This window comes from Myodes glareolus, chromosome 5 (assembly GCF_982192425.1).
Source record: "Myodes glareolus chromosome 5, mMyoGla1.1, whole genome shotgun sequence".
Classification (NCBI taxonomy): Eukaryota; Metazoa; Chordata; class Mammalia; order Rodentia; family Cricetidae; genus Myodes; species Myodes glareolus.
In genome coordinates, this window is record NC_142030.1 from 63899915 (window position 1) to 63925520 (window position 25606).

The following is a 25606-nucleotide window of genomic DNA, read 5'->3' on the forward strand; positions in this document are numbered from 1 at the left end:
TGTAACCTGGTGCCACTAACAGTTCTGAGCCGTTTTGGCTTTCTTGCCTTGGTGCTGGTAAATACTGAGAAGTATGCTTTGCTTGACAAATTAAAAGCAATTAAATCCATTCCTTACACAGAGAAAAAAGCCCAGAACTCATGGGTAGGGAACACAAACTGGAAGCTGTGCAAGTCTCCACATGACAGGGAACTATGGCAGGGAATGCAGTGGGGATGTGAGAGGGCGTGCACGCACTTGAGAAGTTTCCAAGCCACAACACTCAGTTAGTTCCACTGTGGTGGTGGTTCTACGGAAAAAAAAATAGGTAAAAGCAAACCAATCATGTAGGGGTGGGAATCTTTCTGGGCTGTGGACCTAAGCCTTTAAGCCTGTCCACCCGGTAGGTCTGGTGTGTGGATCCACATGGGTGCCAGATGAAGAAGGATGCTTAAAAGAAATACCACACTAGCTCAGAATTGAGTATAATAGAGGATTATTTATTTAGGAGTAGACTCACAGATAACAATCCTCTGCTTTAACAGGGAACAGCAACCAAATCCAGCAGCCAGGAAAGAGGCTCTACTCGCGCTTTTCATTGGCATATATATAGTATAAGAGGCCATGCCCAAGTGGGCTGGTAACTTAAAGGCTAATGGCGGTAGAAATTCCTACAACATCTTATTTCTATCCATTTTAAAAAATGTTTTATTCTTTGACCTGTTCCTTCTAAGGTGATAGCTACCTCCAATTGTCTAGTGACCCAAGCTTGTTTGTTTTAGGAAACAGGGTCTCATGTAGCCCAGACTGGTACCAAAGCCACTACATAGCTTTGAATGGCTGATATTTTGCCCCTCCTGCTCCACATCCTAAGTGTCAGGAATATATGTCTCACTATGCCTGGTGAGTGATTATGTGGATTAAACCCAGGCCTTATGCATGCTAGGCAAACACTTTACAAACTAACTGAGCTACTCCCTCAGGTGTTCCTTTTAAGGCTAAGTTACTGAGTGACAAGATTGTATTGACTAGCTTGGGAAAGGGAATAAGTGACTCAAAAAGTTAAAGAAGAAATGTACAGATCAACTTTCATCAAAATGCATTCCATAGATACCTGGGGTCCTTGGGTAGCTGGAATTTCACATGAAAATTCTGAGTTCACCTTTAGGAACTTTGATACAAGGATTCCTAAGATGTGTGGTGCATACCTGTGTGTCAGACAGTGTTCTACAGTCTCCTCATGTAGTAACAATGTAGTCCTCACAATGGCCATATTAGATAGGTGCAGCTTGTGAGGAACCTGAAGTGTGTGGAGTTTAAGTCCTGTAATTAGAAGGAGATGAAAAATTGATTCAGAAGTATGAAGCCAGGTTCCTAAGCCTACCTCATAACTACCTCTTCTTTTCCAAAAGAGATAAAGACAAGAAGTAAATAAGATTTAATTCTGAAGGAAAGGTCTGTGACATTGCCCAGTTAGCTCTAGATCAAACATAAATTGGAACCAAGAAAAGGAACATTGTAAGGACACAGGAAGCCAGTGAGCAGTGGGACATCTTCCTCCACAGCCTGGTCCCTTTTGTGCAGTGTGTGTTACAGCCTCCCTGACTGCAAGAGTGAGCAGGCTGCCCCTCCTCTGTTCTTACCAGTGCTGCTCTCACTTTACACTACTTTCCTCCTTGCACTGTATACCTTTGTGTTTAGTCTTTAAACCTTGTTCAAGCTGCTACTGATTTGTAAGTACCAGACTCCCCACCCCATGTGTGTGTGAAACTTTGCAAGTCTCCCTAAGGACTGACTGATAGTTCTAACTTGAGCTTTCCCTGCGACACATTTCTTTACCTGTCACCCATCTTTCTTATGCTCTCATTCATTCTTTTGAACGTAAACTGTACATACACAGTGAAATCAGTCAACCTTAGCTTCTGATGTAATGAAACTTATAAAATATAAGTTAAAAGCAAAAATAATAAAGGACTTTGAGTAGAGAAATTTATCTGATCTTCCCTCCCCTCCTCTTTTTCTCCTGTCCCCGTATTTCTCCTTTATTCTCATCTTTATTTTTTCTTTTATTCTCATCAACCCAGAACTTTTGGGTTCAAGCAACCTTTCTTTTTCAACCAGGCCACCTTAGTAGCTGGGACTACAGGTGCATGCCACTGTGTAAAGATTTCTTTAAGGCTACTCAGACTTTAGTGTAGGGTTTCAAGAACAGAAACAAGGAAGCTAGGGGGTCTTTTGTATAAACCAAGTTCAAGAAGTGATGGTGGGGGCTGGAGAGATGGATCAGTGGGTATGAATACTTCCTGCTCAAGTGGGGGCACCTGATTTTTGATCCCAGAATTCATGTTAAAAGCTGTCCATCTAAACAGAACTCTCAACAGAGGAATCTAAAATGACTGAAAGACACTTAAGGAAATGTTCAACATCCTTAGCCATCAGAGAAATGCAATTCAAAATAACTCTGAGATTTTTTTTCTTATACCTATAAGAATGGCTAAGATCAAGAATGCTGATGACAACTTATTTTCGAGAGGATGTGGGGTAAAGGGAACATTCCTGCATTGCTGGTGGGAGTGCAAAGTGGTACAGCTCCTTTGGATATCAGTATGGCAATTTCTCAGAAAATTATTAAACAACCTTTCTCAAGAACCAGCAATATCACTTTTGGGTATATATCCAAAGGATGCGCAATCGTGCCACAAGGACATGTGCTCAACGATGTTTATAGCATCATTGTTTGTCTTAGCCAGAACCTGAAAACAATCTAGATGTTCCTCGACCACAGAATGGATAAGGAAAATGTGGTATATTTACACAATTAAGTACTGCACAGCAGAAAAAGAATAATGATATCTTGAAATTTGTGGGCAAGTGGATAGATCTAGAAAACATATTGAGTGAAGTAGCCAAAACCCAGAAAGATAAATATAATATGCACTCACTCATAAGTGAATTTTAGACATAAAGTAAAGAAAAATAAGCCTACAGTTCACAATCCCAGAGAATCCAGACAACAATGAGAACCTTAAGAGAGAAATACATGGATCTAATCTACATGGGAAATAGAAAAAGACAAGGTCTCCTGAGTAAATTGGGATCATGGGGACCATGGGAGAGGGTTGAATGTGAGGGGAGAGGCAGGGAGAGGAGCTGAGAAAAATATATAGCTCAATAAAGACAGAAAAAAAAACCCTGCCCATTACTGTTTGCATCGGTAACTCTGGCACTGTAGGGAGCTGAGACAGGAGGATTACTAGACTTGCTGGCCACCAGCCCAGGTCTGGGTTCAATAAGAAACCAGTCTCAAAGGAATAAAGCAGAGTGCTACAGAGCAGGACACCCAGTATCCCTCTCTGACTAATGCACATACATGCATAGCCATAGGCACCTAGGCACACATGTCATGTACAGTCACTTCAAACACAGACACACATGATTGTGTCTTGTATATATTGGGAAATTAGAGACTATAAGTAGTATGAATATATGTAATATATTCATTCAGTTAAATAGAGCTCCCAAGATTTATTGATGAATGAGTATGGATTGTGAATGATAATCTTTTTGGTAGAACATCTAGAATAATAGACATGTATGTTATAGGAATGTGGGAAAGATTGTAGGAAAAACAGATTTATGCTAGAAATAAAGAATGTAGAATTATCAATGTCTCAGATTCCTATTAATATGACAGGAAGAGATATTTACTTTGATCTCTACTGTTTGTAACTTTTTTCTTTAAGTTTTCTTAATTCAAAAATGCAGAAATGAGGCTTATCAAATGGGGCTTTATCTCAATGCTAGAGTGGCTATCTGGCATGCAAAAGGCCCTGAGTTCAATCTTCAGTGGTGTATGTGTAGATGCATACGTGCATGTGCGTGCACGCACACACACACACACACACACGAAACAAATGGGTCCTGAAGCTCATTTTACATTGTTAGAATCTACAGAGTAGGGTAGATGAACTAAAATATATGATAGGTGATCACACTCATATTGGACTTCCTTAATTGGAATATTTTGGAATGGGATCCAAAAGTGGAACAAATCCTATCATCGTTCTTCACCATCATTCCTCGTTTATCTACTCAGCAATCCTATGTACAGAGAAGACAAGACACTTACTACCAAGCTAATTAGAAGTAGAAGTGGAGCTGTAACAGGTGCCTTCTAAAACTTTTGGCTTAAATGTCATATTAATGAACTGCTACATTTAACTGCAAGACTGCTTAATATTAGGCTTAATTTACTATGTTTAGATGGAGGTGGATTTAACAGGACTTCTAGTGCTTTTCTCTGAATTACTGATATTTTTCCAGCAACTAGGACATTCCTGATTCTATGGTATCCTTTACTAATTAGGTCTTTGCTTTGTTATATAGTGTTCTTGTCACAGACACACACACACACACACACACACACACACACACACACACCAATTGTTTCGTAGATCTCAGACTAATTAACTGAACTAAATCTTCCACCTTTTCATTAAAAGGAACATCTCCTTGCTCTCTAGAAGGCAGACCTGTGATTTCCAATGTAATTTCTTGATGTGAGAACAGCATTTCTTAGAAATAAACTTTATTAATAGTTTAATTATTCTTCCATTTTCCATGGATGCCTTCCTCTTGTTGGTTCTTATAAAAGGAATAATCTCTGTCTTCTGTCTTATGTTATCAGCGTAGTTGTACTATATCAAGAAGCTATCAAATACTCCATGTTTCATGGAACTAGAAGTTATGTTCATCCCCTAAATTATATTGCATAATTGAAAACATACACAAGGTCATTTTTGCTTTGCCATCTGAAAGAGGAACAGGTAATTATTATGCTTTGCTAGCCAGGGTTACAGATTTCAGATATCCATGATATGTGGATAAATAGACAGAAATTAGGAAAACGTGGTCGTACATCACTGTGTTTACTATGATTTTGTCTGACTAGAACATGTAAACCTGTAGCAATAAGAACTTTGCCAGTTTAGGTATATTTTCCTCCATGAAAGCCAGCTGCTCATCAGAGTACTGTGTTCCATTGTTTTGTCATTTCTTTTTTTTAATATACATAGGTAACTTTTGTTTCATTCTAACTTCACATTCAAGTACATGTTATTAGTTTGAAAGCATGTATGTGTTTAGCTCTCCTGGTCAGGAATGTGATTTCCCAGGAATCAAGTAAAATGTATATGCTTTAAAGTTTGGTATCACATGACGAGTAAATATTTATTTTCAACAGAATTTTAAAGATAATAATATTGGTTCATTTTCTCTAAAATTTCTATTAGTTTCATCAAATTTAACTGCTTATTTGAAGTTCTGCCACATTGCTTTCCTTGTTTGCTCATTTAGTCTCACTGTTAGTCTGTCAATATTTTATCACATTCAAGCTGTTACAGTTTATTAATATTATAAAGCACTTGCTTAATGTGTGAAGGCTTGTGTTCCATCTTTAGCACTAGAAAAAGATATGTACATACTCCAGTCTCCTATTTATGTTTGTATTTTACTAAGCTTGTGTTAGTCTCCTGTAGATTTATTTATTTAGAAACAGGATCTTGTTTTGTAGGCTTGCTATGTAGAACTTTCTATGTTGATCATGCTGTCCTCAAACTCATAAGAACTGTCTGCCTTTGCCTCTGGAATGCTGGGGATAAAAGGTGTGTACCATCATGCCAGACCCATTCCTGTAGATTTTAAAATGGTTAATATATAGCTTCCTGATAAAGTAGAAGACTACTTCAGGACCTCAGTACCAGAATGTACTCAAGTACAAATCACTGAACAAACATGCTTGTGAGGTTTAATAGAAATTAGATGTCCTCAACACCTTTCTAAATGATTGTCACACATTTTTTTTTCTGCAGGCAGATCATATAAAGGAAAAAAGGCAAAAACTGTATTTTCGTATTTCCATTAACATTTTTTTCTGGTAGAATAACATGTTCATTTAAAATGTTTTTACTAATTATTTATTTTATGTTTCTGAGTGTTTTACCTGCACATATGCCTACATGTATATCTGGTGCCCTTAGAGGCCAGAGAAGGTGTCAGATTTCCTGGGATTGGAGTTACAGATTGTTATGAGCCATTGTATGGGTTCGGGGACTTGAACTTTGTTCCTCTGGAAGTGCACCAGTGCTTTTGACTGCTGAACTATATTTCCAGCTCCACAAGTTGAGTTTAAATGCATGAATCTAATGTTACCTCGATATTGTAAATACTTTGAGATCCTTGCATAATAGAAATACTCTCATGGACTGGAGAGATAGCTCAGAGGTTAAGAGCACTGTCTGCTCTTCCAGAGGTCCTGAGTTCAATTCACAACCACATGGTGGCTCCCAACCATCTGTAATGAGATCTGGCACCCTCTTCTGATCTTCAGACATACATGTAGACAGAACACTGTATATATAACAAATAAATAAATCTTAAAAAAAATACACTCATTTGTTTGCTGTGGGACACATCAACTCCATTTCCTTCATAAATTTTTTATGATTATGAATGTGCATGAAAGGAATACTCATTAGGGAATTGAATAGGTTATATTTTGATAATATTATATGATTAGAATTTGCATGTTCCAGAGGTTATTTAATATTTTCATTAAGTCCTTTTTCAGTTTCTGAAACAATATCCACCTTCCTGTACAGATGAATTAATTTCAGGTTTAGTTTAAATATATATTACTTCTGTTATTTTCACCTTGATTTCATATATCTTAATAATTCAATTGACTTTATTTTAGTATCTTTTTATTTTTATGTTGAACCTCAAGAACTTTTATAAGTGATTTTTGAAAACATTTGAAACATTAAGAAATATAAGTTTAAGTTAAAGAATTTTAAGACTTGCTTGTTAGAAGAATAATTCTCTTGGTTGCATATCAAAACGCCTGAAAATTTAAGGCCCCACCTTGATCAACTAAATTAGATTCCACAGTGTTACTCAGACTTTTTAGGTAGTTCTGACAAGCAGGTGGCTTGCTATTTCTTGTTAGTGTGCAGTTTTCATTCTGGATTCATGATAGCATTGCCTGGGAATTTCTTAAAAATGCAAGTTGCTGCATGCTGCTTCTGAGAAATGTTTTTGTTGTTATATGGCTGTTCTTTGGTGGAGCTTCTATCTCTGTGTGCTATAAAATTTCTCCAAATGGTTTTTATTAAGTAGCCATGGCTAAGAGCCACTGATCTAATGCACAGAGAACTGAGCTAGAACCAGAAAACTGGACAGTCCACTCCTAATTTCTGCAAACTCAGGTAAATCACCTGGCATATATGAGTCTTCTTTGTAAAATAGAGCTGTGAGTGATAGCTTCTAAGCCTGACATATAAAAGGTTAGTATAATTTCTTATTTTTAAAAAATCACTGTATGTGAGAATGCAATCATGCATGTGGAAGTAGGATAGCAACATTTGGGAGTCTGGGGTTCTCGCTTGTTTATGCTGTGCAGCATACTCCAGGCCAGCTAGCCTACAAGCTTCCAGGAGATTCTTCTGTCTCCTCCTCCCATCTCTCTTGCTGAAAGAATACCAGAATTGCAAATGCATGCCACTGCATCCTTATTTTTATATTGGCTCCTCAGCTAGCCCTGCGAGTGCTAAGCCACCTCATGAGCCCAGTTGTTACAGCCAAATGAAGCAATATTCTTACAGTGCTTTACAATCAAGAGCTGTAAATTGGTAGCAGTGAAGTCTTGCAATGAGAAGAAAGATCTCCTCAGGTCTCTTAAACTTTGGGGAGGAAGATTTTAGATCCCCAAAGTACAAGTGACTTGGCTTCCTCGATTGAGCTCAAAGTATATCCCAGTTCTTAGAATTTTCACTACATTTTTTTTTTAGACCAGGCTGCTAGTGACAATAGGTGGTTGGAAATCAATAGGGGGTAGAAGAAAAACTGTAATTGCTCTAGATGGCAATTTGAAAAGAAAAGAAAAAGAATGTGGACTAGGAGTGTGGCTCAATAATAGAGCTGTTGCTTAGCATATAACAAGTCCTGGGTTCATGAGAGAAGCAGGGGAGGGTTGAATCTCTTTTCTCAGATTTACTCATTTCCTTACACTCATTCAGTTAACACTGAACATCTTTATTCCAGTGTCCTGGCAACTGGAATGTACAACTAAAGATATAGGTTCCATAGCTTAGAGCACTTCTGATAGGTGAGTGAGTAGTTAAGCAATGAGATCCTGTGTGCAGCAGGGGAAAGGTGCTAGTCAACACATCTCTCTTATTATTCACTACTTGGGGAAGGGAGAGTAAGACTCACCCATTGTTTGTATATTTTACATTGTAATTTTCATCAGTAGTAACCTAGGGAAGACTTAGCCATGAGGGTTCTTCTGAGGGTCTGTGAAATCTTTTACATGAACCAGTTGCTTGATTTTCATGCTCCAATCCTGACCTCTAGTGGCTGCCCATGAAAATTCCCCAGAACCAAATCATTTCTTTTTGCTGATTACCTATCAAATTCCAATTTAGCTATCCTAAAAGATTGGACCTTTAAAGAATATAAAGAGAGGCAGAGCAAATAGTTTTAAGAGAGGCAGAATAAAACAATGGTCCTTCTGCCTAACATGCTACAGTATTCTTGTTGAAGGTCTTATATTTAAAAGCAGCCAGTACCTCTTTACTTTTACTTGCTAATTATCTATCACTTTCTCCATTCTTTGAGGAAGCAAAGGGTATTACTATACAAACTATAGTCCTTTTTTGACATTATCTGTTCAGCGTTTATCCTCAGTGCTGTCCAGCATAGTTTTTGACAGTGTCTCTCCCAAGCTTCAAGCCTTCTCTGAACCCATGGCTGCCTGCTCATCACAGCCAAATATTCAGAGTCTTTCTTGCATTAAATTTTCAACTGCTGGCCTTTATTTATGCATGATTGTGCTGCTTAGTCATTAACCTAACCAGAAACACCATGATCTGTACTTCACAGCAATTACTCACTTTGGGGCAATTAGTTATAGGTGTTCTTGAAGACAAAGCTATTGTCAGACTGTGACTGAATTATGAAACAGCAGTACCAGATCAGTTGAGGAGCACCTCTTCTTGTAGACAAGGCTGATGTCAATCTGCTGTCACCAGAGGAAAGTGGTGACCCCTTCTTTCTGCAGCAGTCTGGGATTTTAGTGTCTCATAACCTGAAAGCACTCAACCACTTTTTGTTTGTGGATGTTTTCAATGTAGAAACAAATAATAGAATCTTGTTTAGATAGAATGCACCTATTTCTACTTTCTGCTCTGTAATTTACTTGTATTTAAATGGGAGGAATTACTTTAATTCTTTGAATTTAGAGGCTATATTAAATAATACTGAAACAAGGCACAGGTTCATCTGAACTTTAGACTGTTGTAACACATATCCAAGAAAATCAGTTTGCAAGGAGAAAGGGGTTATTTTGACTCAAAGTTTATAAGTTTCACCATGTGATTAGATCACCCCATTTCTTTGGAGTTATGCTGAGTTCATGACATCATGGCAAGAGTTCAGAATAAAACCTCTTCCTTCATAGTCAGAAAGTATAAAAACAGGGAGAAGCCAGAGTTCCACAATTCTGTTTAAAAGCATTCTCCCAGGGACCTAAAGACATCTACTTAGCCCCATCTTTAAAGGCTCTGTCACACACATGCGTGTACACACACACACACACACACACACACACACACACACACACAAAGCAATGCCACCCCGGGAAGCAAGCCTTTATCACATAGGGCATGGGTCTTTTGATATGGAAGCTGTAATATCCACATGTCAGTTTCTTCTCTAACTTAATGGTTTAGAGAATGACTTTTATAATTTTGCTCCTTAAGTTAACATACTTGGTCTGTTTTTTTAACTGTAAAACCCTAGAAAATTAAGTGATTTCTATAAAATTTTTTTTTAATTTTTTTAAGTAAGGCTTCATTATATAGCCTATGGTGACTTTGACTTTATCATCCTCCTGACTCTCCTGATTTCTGGTAGATACACTACCACTTCTAGCTTATTCTGTAAATCATAATTTCTTTTTGTGAAAGTTTAGGATTGATGTGTAAGGAATAAGAATATGCTTTTATGTAATTAACTCAGATATTGGCACACTATTCTGACTATCCTGAAACTCACTGTATAGACTGTGCTGGCCTTGAACTCATAGATATCTCTATGACTCCCAAGTTCTGGGATAAAAGCTGTTTATCATTATGCTTGGCTTATATATTCTTGTTTATTATTTTGCTCTTATACTAAAATATAGTAGTTAGACTTGCTGTTATAAAAAACAGATAGTCATAGTAACATATTTATTTGATTTTAGTCTTTTTTTAAAAAAAATAGTTTATTGTATATAGTGTTCTGCCTGCATGTCTGCCTGCAGACCAGCAGAGGGCACCAGATCTCATTACAGATGGTTGTGAGTCATGATGTGGTTGTTGAGAATTGAACTTAAGACCTTGAAGAGCATCCAGTGCTCCTAACTTCCGAGCATCTCTCCAGCCCCTTGATTTTACTCTTAATAATCCTCTGTTTTTGTTTATTGAATAACACATAAACAGTGGACATTTGTTTTTACATTTGCTTGCTATCTACTGCTTCTAGTGAATGAAGCATTCTTAATAGGCATGCTTCATTTTGGGTCAGGGGACTGGATTACACGTTGTATCTAAGGCACAGTACAATTGGTTACCTTATAAAGTCAGGTTAAATGAAAGCAGGCTGAGCAGCAGGAGGAAAACAGATTGAGCACAAAGTTTTAATTGCTGCAAGGCATAATATTAACTTTGTTGTAAGGTTGAGCAAAAGTTGAGTTCCTGAAGGTGAGAGGTATTTCCAGAAAGTTATTATCATACCTACTAATAAATTACTAGACAACTTCTGCCTACTTTTTTGGGAATTTTTTCCTAAAATTTTGGGGATGCTCCCTCCCTTGTTTGTTTTTTAGAGCTATTTTGGCTATTTAGAGATTTAAGGCTTTTTTATTTAATTTCTCTGTTATTATTTTTTATAACTTTGTTGCTTCAACATTTAGTTTTAATAAAATTCAAGAAAAGAGGTTTTACCATAATATGAAGGTGATTCTGTGAATCAGCCTAGTTGAATATGAAGGCGAAAGAGTCGGCTATAATGAATTAGAATGGCTAGTGTAGATCACTAAATAAGCATGTACCTTGTGTATGCCTGCATTGCTCTGTGAAAGGTCATTGGATTGTACACCACAAAACTTGGGCTGGAAGTGATCTAACTCTGCTACTAAATATGTGTATCAGCTTGAACTAGTCACATTCATACCCTGAAACCTGAGAATTATAACCCACATTATTATAAAATCAGTGAGATTTTCATACTGTGTAAAAACAGGGAAGTAGGACCAGTGTTTGAAGTGACGCTGTGACTGACAGCCATGATGGAGTAGAGTTTTCAATAAAGCCATGAAACAATTTCAGAAGGAAAAGAGGAGTGTGGGCTGCTGTAAGAGAAAGTGTTCAAGTGTTATGCATTTGAGGGAACTAGAGAAATGGAAGGGACACATAAATTTTAAGTGTGGACTGGGCATGTTGGATTTAGTCTAATGACAAACCCTCAGTTGGAAAGCTCTCAATTATGAGAGTTCATTGTTCCTCACTGCTACGATGGGGTTTATAGTGTTAAGACTGGTTTTTGTTTGTTTGTTTAATTCTGGCATACAAACTTTGGCATATAAGTCAGTAGCTACTTGAGTTAGTAAAAATATAAGTTTAGATTGTGAAAACAATTGTAATTTTAGCCCACATTTTAAAAGATCTAAAATAGTCTTCTTACTTATTTTTCTGACTGGTAAGTTAGAATCACAGTTAGTCTGGAATCATCTCTTGCAGTGGTAATGTCAATGTTTTTGCCTCTCATCCCGGTTGCACTTACCTTCTCATTTTGGAATTAATCAAGTAAGCCAAAACCAAAATATTAGGTTTATAGCTTTTATTTTAGTCTGCCAAATAGTTTGTGTTTATCATTCATTTTTTTGTTATTCTTTTGTGATTTTGTTACCTGGCTATAGAAGGTTGCTTAGTAGATCATTACAGAAACACTAAATATCTAGTCCTACTCATTACAGGACACTAGGTGTGTGTTCCTAATCACTACAGGACACTAGGTATGTAGTCCTAATCAGTACAGGACACTAGGTGTGTAGTCCTAATCAGTACAGGACACTAGGTGTGTGGTCCTAATCAGTACAGGACACTAGGTGTGTAGTCCTAATCAGTACAGGACACTAGGTGTGTGGTCCTAATCAGTACAGGACACTAGGTGTGTAGTCCTATTCAGTACAGGACACTAGGTGTGTGGTCCTAATCACTACAGGACATTAGGTATGTAGTCCTAATCACTACAGGACACTAGGTGTGTGGTCCTAATCACTACAGGACATTAGGTATGTAGTCCTAATCACTACAGGACACTAGGTGTGTGGTCCTAATCACTACAGGACATTAGGTATGTAGTCCTAATCACTACAGGACACTAGGTGTGTAGTCCTAATTACTACAGGACACTAGGTATGTAGTTCTAATCACTACAGGACAGTAGGGGTGTGGTCCTAATCACTATAGGACACTAGGTGCATGGACCTAATCACTACAGGACATTAGGTGTGTGGTCCTAATCACTACAGGACACTAGGTGTGTGGTCCTAATCACTACAGAAGATTAGGTATCTAGTCCTAAGCACAGTTTCTGGTTTTGGAAAGAGAAATCAGAAATCCTTTGTAGAACACACTTCTCATGGTGCAGTTCGCATCTAGAAGGCAGATAGATTCTTTGAAGTGAGACCTTAGCAGAACCTGAGCTTATGAGAGATGTCAACTGAAAAGATCTTTCTTCTCACGTAGGAAAACTTGCATGAAAAGAAACCAGAACATTCTTTGGAGACATTGTTTTTGATTCTGTTATTTTGAGCACATAAGATTCTATATCTCTTGAATTTAATTGCTCAATAAAGTTCAGTTTAAGCTCCAGTATGGCCTCCACAGAAATAGCTTATGTCTAATGAAAATTTACATGGTTTTCATGAAAATGAGAAAAGGTTCCTCAGAAACACTACAGGTTATCACCTACATCTACACAAATAATACACACAGAGACAGACAGACAGACAGACAGACACACACACGTGAGCACTAAGCATGCAAACACTAAGTAGACAATAGGAGTCCCATGTGATGAAGTCAGGTTTTTTTGTGTGATCTTCCCACTCAGCAGGAGTTTCTCTCTTGTTTTTTTCTGCCTCTGACAGGATATCCACATAACCCAGAAATCGGGAGTAGAATTAGAGAATTCAGTCAATAATTTTTTAAAAATCACCATTTTTTCCATCTTTAACAAAGAACTTGGTTTTTGAAAACCCTAGATATAGGGAAATAAACCACAGATGGATAGAATAAACAGGCCTTATACATGGAGAAATAATGCAGAAATGGATAGAAGAAAATAAGTCTTTATAAAAACTAATTTTATGTATTAAATAGAACATTGAATTTTCATAAGTATTTTAGAAAAGCAAAATACCTTTTGAGAAGTTTTGGTTAGTATTTGTATTGGCACTACTACTACAGAATACCCGATAGAAGCAAGTTAAGGGAAGAAGGAGTTACTTTAGCTCACCAATGGAAGGGATGGTGTCATTGTGGCAGAGATGGCATAACCACATCTGGGACAGCAGGAGCATGAGACTGCTTGCTCACTTTAAGCAGATGAAGAAACAGTTCTCTGGCTTGAAATGGAGCTGACCTATAATTTTTTAAAAAGATTTATTTATTTGTTTTTATTGTGTATATAGTGTTCTGCTTGCATGTACATCTGCAGGTCAGAAGAGGGCACCAGATCTCATTACTGATGGTTTGAGCCACCATGTGGTTGCTAGGAAATGAACTCAGGACATCTGGAAGAATAGCCAGTGCTCTTAACTGCTGGGCCATCTCTCCAGCCGCGACCTATAATTTTTGTGTTCTTTCCTACACCTACAGACTAGGCCCTGCGTGCAGCAAGTCCTATTATCTATGAAAACAATACCACCAGATATGCCTGTAACTAATATTTCACATCCAACCATAATACTATTATAAGTAAAAATGAGAGAAATTTGGAGTTTTGATAATAATGTATGAAGTATTGGGGAAATACCCAGTAAAATACTGGTAGATAGGAAATGTGATCCTGTTGATGTTCACATTTATCTATCTATCTATCTATCTATCTATCTATCTATCTATCTATCTATCTATCTATCTGTTTATTTATTTATTTATTTATTTTCTGTTTCAGGGTTTGAACATAATCTTTCATGTAGCCTTGGCTCTCCTAAAGGTATGTCTATTTTCATCCTAAGTTATCAAAATATGTTACCTCTTTTGCTTGGTACTGGAATCATTCCATTTACAGTCTGTGACTCACTTTAGACTCTATAAAATTTTTATTATTTATGTGTTTGCATATATGTATGTGTTTGGCGCATCTCTCTCTTCTGTGTATGTGTGTATGTATGTATGTATGTGTGTGTGTGTGTGTGTGTGTGTGTGTGCATGACATAACATGCATGTAGAGGTCAGAGGACATCCCTCAAGAATCAGTTCTCTCCTGCTGGCATAGAAGATGACTCTGACAAAGTCTGATCCTCTCCCTGTCATCCCTTTAAGTTATCATTTATTTGGTATTTGTTTTTCCTAAAATCCATTTAATCTTGCTAACACTTACTCCAAAAGCTTAAAAGATGTTTTCATTCATAAGAGCTGTATAATAGGAGACAAAGCTGAAACCTGTTTCATGTCAAAATGAAACCATCTTTTTTTTTCTAAAAATACTTCCTATAGCATTTCTGGAGGTACCTAAACATATAATTGAAGTATTTAAAAGCTTCTATAATATACTAAAAAAGAAACTACTACCTTTCAAGTTTCTGTTCTTTTCCTGATAGCTGGAAATATATGACACTTTAAAATTCAATTATAATTGCATTGCTGAATTTTATATTAATATATCAATATAGTTCTAACCATATAGTAACAATAGGACATTTGTTACAGAATTGTTTTTTTTTTTAAAAAAAAAGTAGCCCAAAGAAGACATTCTGCTATTGAAGATGAAAATTACCTTTCTTTCCCCAATAAGATTGTGGTGAAACCACAGACATTGGACCTGGACAGAATCAGTTTTGTTTTCAGCCTTTTAGACCTTGCTAAATTAAGTGCTTAGAATTTCAGTTTTGAGATAATAATAAAATTAATTTATGGCATTATAGTTAAATAAAATGGTATATTAAATTTCTTAGTGTCTAGATATTTACTGCCCAATATCCATCAGCTGTGGTTATTATGGTCGCATCCTCTGGCCCTGTGACTGTGGAGCAGGTGCTCTTAATCTTGGAGTCAGCTCTCCAGCGCCCAGCTTAAACTGTTTTCATGGCATAGATATATTTACTTAGTCCTTTCATGGTGGATCTTAACTTTGATTTTTTTCCTGATATTAAAATAAATCAACTTTATCACATGCCCTCTCAACAATAAATAAAGCTTAATAATAACTAGGCAGGGAAAGTATTGTGTGGTTGAAACTAAAAATACCATTAAATCAAAAGTACAAGGAAGTCAAACAAGGTTCTATTTTTTTGCTATAATTTCTAATTTTCTTTTTTCACTATCAGGCATTTTATGTTTTCCAGAAATCTTTTCCTATATATTGGTAGCTCATTTCCTAGTGTTTGTCTGTCTTTATGTAACACAGTGCTATCCCTCTAGATATAAGACCTGTACTGTGCGACAACTTAATACTGTAGCTATTGACTAATTGCTTTCTTGGGTGATACACTGATTAAAATATTTGTAATATTTTAATTTTTTAGCATTTTAAACCCAGATGTATCCTTGTCAGAGGACATTTTTTTGGCCTCTGAGTAGAAAGACATCTTTTACCTTCTCCTGGTAAAGTAGAGATCTATGCTTGTAACTGCCTTGTATGAATCCTGAAACTGACTCCACACCGAGGTAGAAGATGTGGGAGTACATTGAAGTGAATGCCATCAATCTGATTGCCCTTACCTGGTAGAATAAACATTCAAACATAGACAATACTGACTGACTTCTCATTTCTCATATCCCAGAAAAAAGAATATGCATCTGTTTATATAAAAGTTACAACCTGGATAACTTTATAGAAGTTCTGAGTCTGACTGATTTTTTAGTAGACCCTGTGTCTGTATTAGAAGTGATTTCTTGTGCATCTTCTGAGCAGAATATTAGCAGAAGCACAGCCCAGGTCATAACTGTAGAGGCTGCCCAAGGTTGCCTAAAATGTTATATTTCAGTAATAAGAAAACTTGAGTTAGTTATTTTCTTTTTTACCTACTACTAGTACATATTAATTGAGCTCAATCATAGAATTCTTTTTAGTATTTTCATACATGTGCCTAATATACTTTGATCAGGTTACCCAGTTACGCTTGCCTGCTGTTCCCTTCCTCTACTCTCATAGTCCCCTTTCTTTCCTGTCCTTTTTTTTTTTAACAACTACATTCATCATGTGGAAGAAAATATGCAATATTTTTGTCTTCCTGGGTCTGGCACATTTTGCTTAGCACAGTGACCTTCTGTTCCATTTATTTTCTGGAAAATGACATAAGTCCTTTCTTTATAGACAACAAGTCCATCATGGGTATTTATTACATTTTCTTTATTTTCTGTTGGTGAGTACCCAGGTACCCAGACTAATTGTTTTTGTTGTTGTTTTTTTTTTGCCTATTGTGAATAGTGTTGCCGTAAAAAAAGATGTGCAAGTGTCTGTAATATGATTGACTTGGATTTCTTCAGGTATATACCCCTTAAGAATGGTACAGCTGGAAGTTCTATTTATAGTTTGTTAATTTTTATATAGATGTTCAGAATGACTGCGTTAGTTGATATACCTAACCAATGGTATATTAAGGGTTCTTTTTCCCCTTGTCCTCACCAGTGTTTTTGTTTTGTTTTATTTGTTTCTGTTTGTGTATGTTTGTATTAGATAGGGTCTCACATATGCATACAATAGTTAAGATTATGTTGACACTGGAGCCAGACTATTTACCTTCAAGTTTCATCTCCAGAAACACATCCAGTGATGTATTCAGTTTGTCCCCAAGAGTCTGCAAACTCTTAACTGTCCCAACATTGTTTGAAAGTCCAATTAAAAGTCTCCTTAGACTGCAGCAACCTAAACTCTTAGTTCTTTAAAAAGAAAAAGTCACAACAAAAGTTACATGCTTCCAAGATGCCGTGAAACAGGCACATGCAATCATTTATATTCAAAGTCAGGAATAGGAAAATAGTAAGAAATCTTCCCAAAGTAAGATGAAAACCAAACAAAGCCTTCATTAAAGCTTAAGTCTCTATGTCAGTTATCTACACTGGTGGCCTGTATGCACTGTGAATATGGGCAGCACCACTCCTTCGGCTGGATCGATGGGGCCCACAAGAGGGCTCTCCAGGCTGGCTCTGCTCTCTCCCCACAATTTTCCTCAGCAAATTCTGCTCACTGCTGCTCACTCTGCCTTCTTGGAGTCTCTGCTGCTGCTTCACACTTCATCCTCGCAGGTACTGCCTACAGGGATTCTCTCCCTGCTGAACTGCCTGTACTCCCAGGCTCTCCTTTGACATCTCAGTGAAAGCCTCCATGACCCCACAGGTTTTACATTCTTCATGACTGCAGAACCTGCATTGCTTGGATGTTACCAAGGTCTTCTGTCTGCATAAGCTATTCCGGGGCCCACTTAAACCATGACTTTCAGCTAGGTATGGGAAGTGAGTCTTCAGCATCTTCGGTAGTACAGGGCACCCCCTGATCTTACTTTTCTCGAGTATTGAAATCAAATTTTCATTTCTACACCCATGAGCCCTAGACAGATGGGATAGTCTTGCAGAATACTAGGATTTTGTTGAGGCAGCCACCTTCTTGTCCAGGCATATAGCACTTGGCTTTTTTCTGTGATAACAACTTCATATTCCTTGGTCCACATTTTATACATGTTCTGTTTCTGACTTAACTGCAAATTAAAAAGACAAAAGTTCTGCTATTTTCATTTTCCTCCTAATTAGCACTATAAATCTGGTTAAATTAGCAGTCTGAATGTTTTACTGCCTTGAATGTCCCTTAAAGACACTATACACTGCTTTGGTGATAACTAACTTTTTGTGATAAATATTTAAGAGAAATGTTATTTTTAAAAGCAGAATTTAGGCAGACATGACAGCTCTGTAGCTGATTGCCACTACCTGAGTTCGATTCCTAGGAACCTTGGTAGGAGAGAACTATTTCTACCAAGTTGTTCTGTGACTTCTACAAGCATGCTGTATCATATATACCAGTTGTGTGAACATGCACGCACACACACACACACACACACACACACAAAGAAAGAGGAACAATTTATTTTGGTTTCAAGTTTAGATTCAAGTTCCTCCAAGGTTTATTGGATAATTTGCTTTGAGATTGTGGTGATGTAAAGCTTCCTGGTGGCCTAAACACATGACAAAGGCTCCTCACCCTAGAATGGTCAGAAAGCAGAGAGAGATGAGGAAGGTTCAGCAGGAGATAGCGCCACAACAAATTTCCTTTTCCAAGTAGGCCTTCTGCTGAGAGTTTCCACCTCCCTCTGAGACAGGATAGAAAGGAAAACTTCGGTGACATGAGAATGGAACAGGGCTTCTCATCCGGAGTCCAGTTGAAGCCTCCAGCCACCAAAACCAATAAGGATCCAGCACAGTGATCAACCACTTAAGGCTCCATTCCCAGCTATAAACTTGCCATAACTCCTTCAAGGCATCTCCCAAGCAACCCTAAAATCTCACTATTAAAAGAGGATAAAGAAGATTTCTTAGCAGTCTTTTGAGATGTAACTTGACAGTCACTAAAATGGTAATATATGGCTAATTCTAAACCAACTAATTGTGACTCTCTTGCAGAGCCTGTATCCACATTTGGGTATCTTTTACCTTGTGAAATTCTCTCCAAGAAACCCACACTCATGCGAATCAGTATATTTTTCTTTCTTTCCCTGAGAGCCTCTTTTCCTCTTAACCTTCATGCCTAAGACTCTAATATAAAGTCTCCAACTCCGCTTAGTTTTAATGTAGCTAATCCTGCAATTCTCAATGCTCATACTATAAATCCTAGTTTTCTTGAGTTCAGGTCCCCCAAAGCTTAGGGAGACTCTAAGCTGGAGTGACAGGGTAGACCTATGTTTCTGCAACTTCATTGCTGATAGTCCGTCCCAATAGTGCCATCAAGTTACACATAAGTCTATCAGTGGGTTGGTTCATTAACTAGGTCAGAGTCATCATGTTCCAATCTCTTCTTAATGATTAGATATACCACATGGAAACAAAGGCTTTTACATCCTTTTGTGAAGGATACTTCATATGCAGACTATGCTAACCTATATTGTCTACCTCCCACAAAGTATCAGGCCATGGACAAAATGAAGCTAAGTGTGACCTCTGTTTGATTTGGAAGAAAATTTCCATTTCTATTTGATAAAACTAAAGCTTTTACTGCCCACATTTATTATCAGTTTTCTGATCTTCCAAGCCCTGACTTGAGTCACTTTCTAAGCTCTGCTCACATCATTCTAGACTCTCTCTAGCTCGCTTCTCCAAAGTTTTCCGGATTTCTCCTGCAAACTAATTCCAATGGCTTCTCACATTGTCTATTATATAGTAATGACAATGACCCTACTTCTTCGAAACGATTTTCTACCCGCCAGCCTCCAGGCACTATAATAAATACTTGAGATGACCACACCTTATTAAGAGAAAGAATTTATTTTTGCTCGTGATGTCACATGTTCTAGTCCAGGACTCATTGGCCATGTTGCTTTTGAGTCTGTGGTGAGGCATCATATCATAGCCATAGCATATAACAGTAAAACTGTGCCCCTCAGAGCCAGGGAGGAAAAGGAGAGTAAAGGGAACAGGACACACAGTCTACTTCAACAGCAAATCCTTGGTGTCCTAAGTACTCTAGTGGGTTCTGTCCCTTAAAAATACTATAACCTTCCAGTAGTGTTCTCTGAGGACCAAACCTTTAGCATATGCTCCTTTGGAGGATGTTCTGGGCACAGACAATAGCAATAAGGCACAGTTCATTTACTGTTAGTGTCTTCATTTGACCAAAGGAGAAGTGAAGAAAATGAGCTTAATAGAGAACCAAGAATTCCATAATTAGGAGCCGTTTATGAGAGGTATAGGAATATACACCCCAGTTATTTAGCACTAGGCTGATGAGTTGAGTATTCCTTTGATCTTCCAAAAGATGAGTCCCACTTCACTCTCTGCTGCTCTTGGGGAGAAGGACTGCCATGCTCCAGAGCTCTGCCTTGCTTGAATATGTGCTAGGGGAGGAAAACATGCTCAAACCGGACAGTGAGTTTCTGTCTCCTTGGCATTTGACACAGCACTTTTGAGTTCACAGTTCTTGTTTCTGTGCTCGAAGATGGTGAAATAAGAAAAGCTGAAGGTTGAATTGTGGTTTCTTCCATCTGTTTTCAAGTTAGAAGTAGAAAGGCCGGGGGTTGGAGAGGAAATTGGAGAGCGTTCTCTCAGGTTGGCAGTGGTTTTGGTTTGTAGTGGGGTTCTTTGCTGAAGGGATGCTGCTCTCCTGCTGGTGGCAGCAAAGCTCTACTCATAGATGTGCAGATGACTTAGCAACACAGCACTGAGTTCTGTGGCCTTGGTCTTTCCTTTGTTGTATCTCTCCCAAAATCATACCAACATCTCCCTTTATTTAATCTGTTTTCTATTTTAGTCTAATGTATTCTCTTGTCTTATGATAGATTAATGTGGAAACAAACCAATAAATACATATACAGGACTTATACTTACTGTAGAATGCTCTCAGGTAATTTTGTTGCAGAAATAATGCATTTTGTGAAGTAGGGATCTATATTGGGGGGAAAAGTCCATTATCACAGTGCATTGCACGTATCAAATCTTATTTTAAGTCTATTGAGGCAATGCTTCATTGTTTATCTCTCATAAGGCAGTCTGAAGTGCCAAGAATTAGGGGTAGTTTAGTGAGCATGTCTTTGTCCCAAGCAGCCAGTAATTAAGTTAATCTCATTGTACCCTCAGAAATATGAGACCATTTGGCAGAGACAGAATAAAACCTCCCTGCCCCATTTTTGTGAGCAAAGTATGTTCTCAGCATAAATTTACTCAAGCTTTCAACCCTCTTGCTTAAAAATCTTTCTTCACTTTTATCCTCCACTGCTTTGTTTCATTCTGCCTGTTAGCATAGATATATTCAACACTCATTCCATGGCCAGCTTCCCAGCCATGTTCTTGATCTCATCTTCCTGCCTCACTTTTGAGAAGCCATTACAGTAGTTTTCCTGTTTTGTTCAGGTCCTGTGTGCATAATGAGGAGAAATAGAGATAATATTTGTTGTCCTAAAGTTGTCATGGTTGTAGTGGGAGAGGCTGATGAGTATATGATTAAAATCATCCTGTTTTTTAAGGAACTTTGGGGCCAGGCATAATGGCATACTCGTTTAACCCTAGAATTCAAGAGGTAAAGGCAGGCAGTGTTTCACTCCAGCCTAATCTATATAGTGAATTACAGGCCACTATATAGTGAATTACAGGTAGTGTTAGAGTTAGGGCTAGAGTTGGGTTAGGAATACATATCAAGACTCTGCCTCCAAATAGTAAAAGTAGGGGGAGATTTGGCAACCTAAAGATGGGGGTACCAGCTTTGTTCTGGGAAAACCAGGAAAGATTTTTAAAAAATCATAACTAAACTGAGAACAGAATATTTTAGGCAGGGCTAGTAGCATGCAAATGTTCACAAAAGGAGAAATTCAAATGGCAAGTAAATATTCAGCATCTTTAACCATCAGGGAAATTAAATTAAAACTAGAGATGGCTCAGCAGTTAGAGCACTGACTGCTCTTCCAGAAGATCTAGGTTCAACTCACAGTACTCATATGGTGGTTCATAGCCATCCTTAGCTCCAGTTCCAGGGTATCCAACTCCCTCTTTTGATTTCCATGATCATTAGGCATATATTTACTGCAATACATGCATGCAAACATTCATAAAATAAAATAAATATTAAATATTTTTTTAAAAAAAAAACAAGTAATAACAAATGCTGGGAGGATATGGGGAAAGAGTAGCCTATATCCACTGTTGTAGCCATAATTAAAATCTGTATAAAGTCTACTCAAAAAAGGTAAAGATATATTTACTATATGACCTAGCCTTCTCACTCCTGGACATACACCCAAAGGACTCTACATCCTAGATAAGTGCAAATCTTTGTTTATCATTGCTGTCTTCACAGTAGCAAAGAAGTGAAATCAGGTTAGATGTCCATCAACAAAATGGATTATGAAAACGTGCTACATAAATACAATGGGATTTTATGCAGCCTTAAAGGAAATTGAAGTTATGAAAGTTTCAGGAAAATGAATGGAACTGGAAAACACTGTATTCACTCAGATGACCCAGACTCAGAAAGACAAGTACTGTATGTTCTTTCTTTGTTTTCTTTTGTTTTTATTTTTCAAAACAGGGTTTCTTTGTATAGCCCAGGCTTTCCTGGATCTCACTCTGTAGCCCAGGCTGGCCTTGAACTCAAAGAGATCTGCCTACCTCTTCCTCCCAAGTACTGGAATTAAAAGTGTGCACCACTACTGCTCGGCACGTATGTTCGCTCTTATATGAAGATCCCAGCCTTTATCTGTAAGATATGTGTGTCCAGGGGTTGTAAATATGAGTAGAGGCCAAGAAATGAAAGGGGCACCTTAGAGTGGGAAAAGTAACAGTGGGGACTTAGGGAAGAACATGAGGAAGACAATAGGACAAATGGACAGGGCAGGGAGCAGGGACAGATAGTGTAGCAGGGAAGGTGGGGGTAGAGAGTGAAAAGAATCAACTAGGTGAAATATGAAAATCACATGTGGAAATGTGCTACTTTTTAAGCTAATTTAAGTGAAATATATAAAAATAAGATTTATTAGTGAAGCTGTCCAACTTGAGTCCTTTAGTAGAGGTTCTGAATGTCTTTATATTGCCATTTGTCTATTTGTGCATTTTCATCTAAAACTAGATTCTTTTAGGATCTATTTTTATTTTATGTATATGCGTGTTTTGGATACACATGTTTCTATGTACTACATGTATGCAGTGCATGTAGAAGGCAGGAAATGGCATTGAATCCCCTGTAATAGGGGTTGCAAATGTCTTTAAGCCACCGTTTGGATGCTGGGAATTGAACCCAGGCCCTCTGTAAGAGCAGCAAGTGCTCTTAACTGCTGAGCCTTTGCTCTAGTCCCTGAAGCTAGATTTTAACCAAACTAGTTGCCCTCTGAAAATTTACTCCTTTATAAAATGAAGGGACAAGAAAATACAATTTGTAAGGCTCTACTTTTCTTTCATGCAGACACTATGTCAATCTGTGCTACACACATATATGTATGTTTATCTTTATGTATATGTATATGTATATGTGTATATATACACCTCTATGCGTTTTATATTAGAATACATACATGTATTTGTGTTTGTATATGTCTCATATAACTTAGTCATTTAATGAATAGATGGCAAAAATTTAATTATGACATTTGTTAAGGTGCTTGACTAAATTTATATGTGTTTATATTACTTAAAAAGAAATTGGCACAGGGCCTGGAGAGAGTGCATACTGCTCTAGCAGAGGACTTGAATTTAGTTACCATCATCTATATCAGGTTAGTTTACAATCACCTCTCACTCCAGCTCCAGGGGAATCTGATACCTCGATACCTGTGCTCATATACACACACTCACACACACACACACACATATATATATATATAATTAAAATAAAATAGATCTTTTCACATGACAGGATAATATACAATTAGGATAATGTTCTACTTAGTGTATTTATTTATAAATGAATACCAGAAGTTTCTAGTCTACCTAGGAATCTGTTTTAGAAGCATGTTTGAATGTTACTAGTGTGCTGTTGTGATCCTAATGCACACTATTGTACTATGCTCATCCTATCATATTTATACATACTTAAGTAACATGTTGAAGCTGTGAAGAAAAACAGCTGACTCTGTTATGTAATTATTTGACTGGTTTTACTATTGTGATATCAATGAATTCTCAAAGTCAATAATCATCAGATTATCAACACTTTAGTGAGCAAAATTAGTCTATTTCCTACTAAAAAGCAATACTAGCAACCCACAGAGATAAAGAGTCATGAAAATGTATTGATCACTGACAGCCTCTAACCAAAGCCCTAACTGTATAATCCCAGTGTAACTGTACAGCATCTACAGGTTGCGGGGTGCACTTAAATGTTCTTTTATGAAATTTATTAATAATAGCAAGGCACTTGTCTTTTTCTAAGTACCTGAAATGTATCAGGTGTGGTGTTGAGCACTTGAAATTATCTTCATGATCTTTAATTTTTTCTCCATATTATAGTGAAATACATACAAAATAAAATTCACTCTTTTAATCTTTTTATGTGTGCAGTTTGTGTGTTTGAGGGTGTTTCCATTATTGTAGAATAATAGCAATCATCTCCAGACTTCTTCATCATCCCCAGCAGAAACTGTGTATTTCTCATTGTCTCCCCAACTACCATTCTATTTTCAATTTTATGAATTTGACTATTCTAGGAACCTGAAATAAGTGTAATGACAGTATTTGTCCCTTTCACTTCACTTAGCATAATGTGTAGCCCTTAATTTTAGCAATCTTATTACTGTTATAATGTACCGACTCACTGCTTAGGACTTTTGGCTCAAGTGTCCATGTAGACAAGTGATGCAGCAGAATCACAGTTAGTTCTCTCTTACTGTGGAGCCAGTGTTTGCCACCTTTAACTCTAGTGTATATTCATGTGTTAAACCTTATGAATACTCTGTAAAGAAGAAACTTCTTATATTCCACATGCTGTTCACACTTTACTAACTCTCAAGTTCCCTGCTTTTTCATCTTGTACATCAGGGGATTCTTAGATTGTAGTAAAATCCGGCTCTATTTCACAAGTATTACTTTTGTAGAATGAGTTAAAGCAAAGCTTTTTAGTGAAATTATTTAAAGACTGGGTATTTAAGATAGTTGTTCCAATTTTTAAAAATGTTACTGGTTGAATAGAAAAGAGGTATAAAAACCCAGAGCCATTATATGAACTAATGGTTGAATTTAGAATGCTGAACTCACTGTCATAAATGATCATAAAATTAAAATATTCTCTGCTCTTGACAGGCTAGATTCCTAAGTTCTGCTAATTCAGTGTTCTTTCATCGTCTCTCAGATGTATGAAGTCATTCCTGAATGGCATGTAATGCTGTAGTCAAACTCCATTTTACTGCAACTAGTCACTGTGTGTGAGCTCACCATAGGGATCTATTATCAGAAGCCTTTTGTCAGAGGTTGTCATTGCTCAGTAAGTTCTTATGATACTTTTTATCTGTGCGAGTTGCTAGTATTGCTTTTCAACATGAAACAGACTAATTTTGTTCATTAAGGTGTTGACAATTTGATGACTCACTTTGAGAATCAATTCCTGTCATCACAATGGTATAAATCAGTCAGAGAAATTGTAACTGAAACAAATTTATTTGATACTCAGT

At 37.2% G+C, this 25606-nt stretch overlaps 1 protein-coding gene across 4 annotated transcripts in view; it reads left to right on the forward strand.

Moving 5' to 3' along the window:
• The window catches only part of Rabgap1l (RAB GTPase activating protein 1 like), a 632406-nt gene that overhangs the window by 432012 nt on the left and 174788 nt on the right, over positions 1-25606 (forward strand). For all 4 annotated transcript variants that reach the window (XM_087906361.1, XM_087906363.1, XM_087906362.1 and 1 more), the window contains one exon: positions 14263-14304. In XM_087906361.1, the coding sequence (XP_087762487.1) occupies positions 14263-14304 (42 nt within the window). The remainder of the gene's footprint in view (positions 1-14262; positions 14305-25606) is intronic.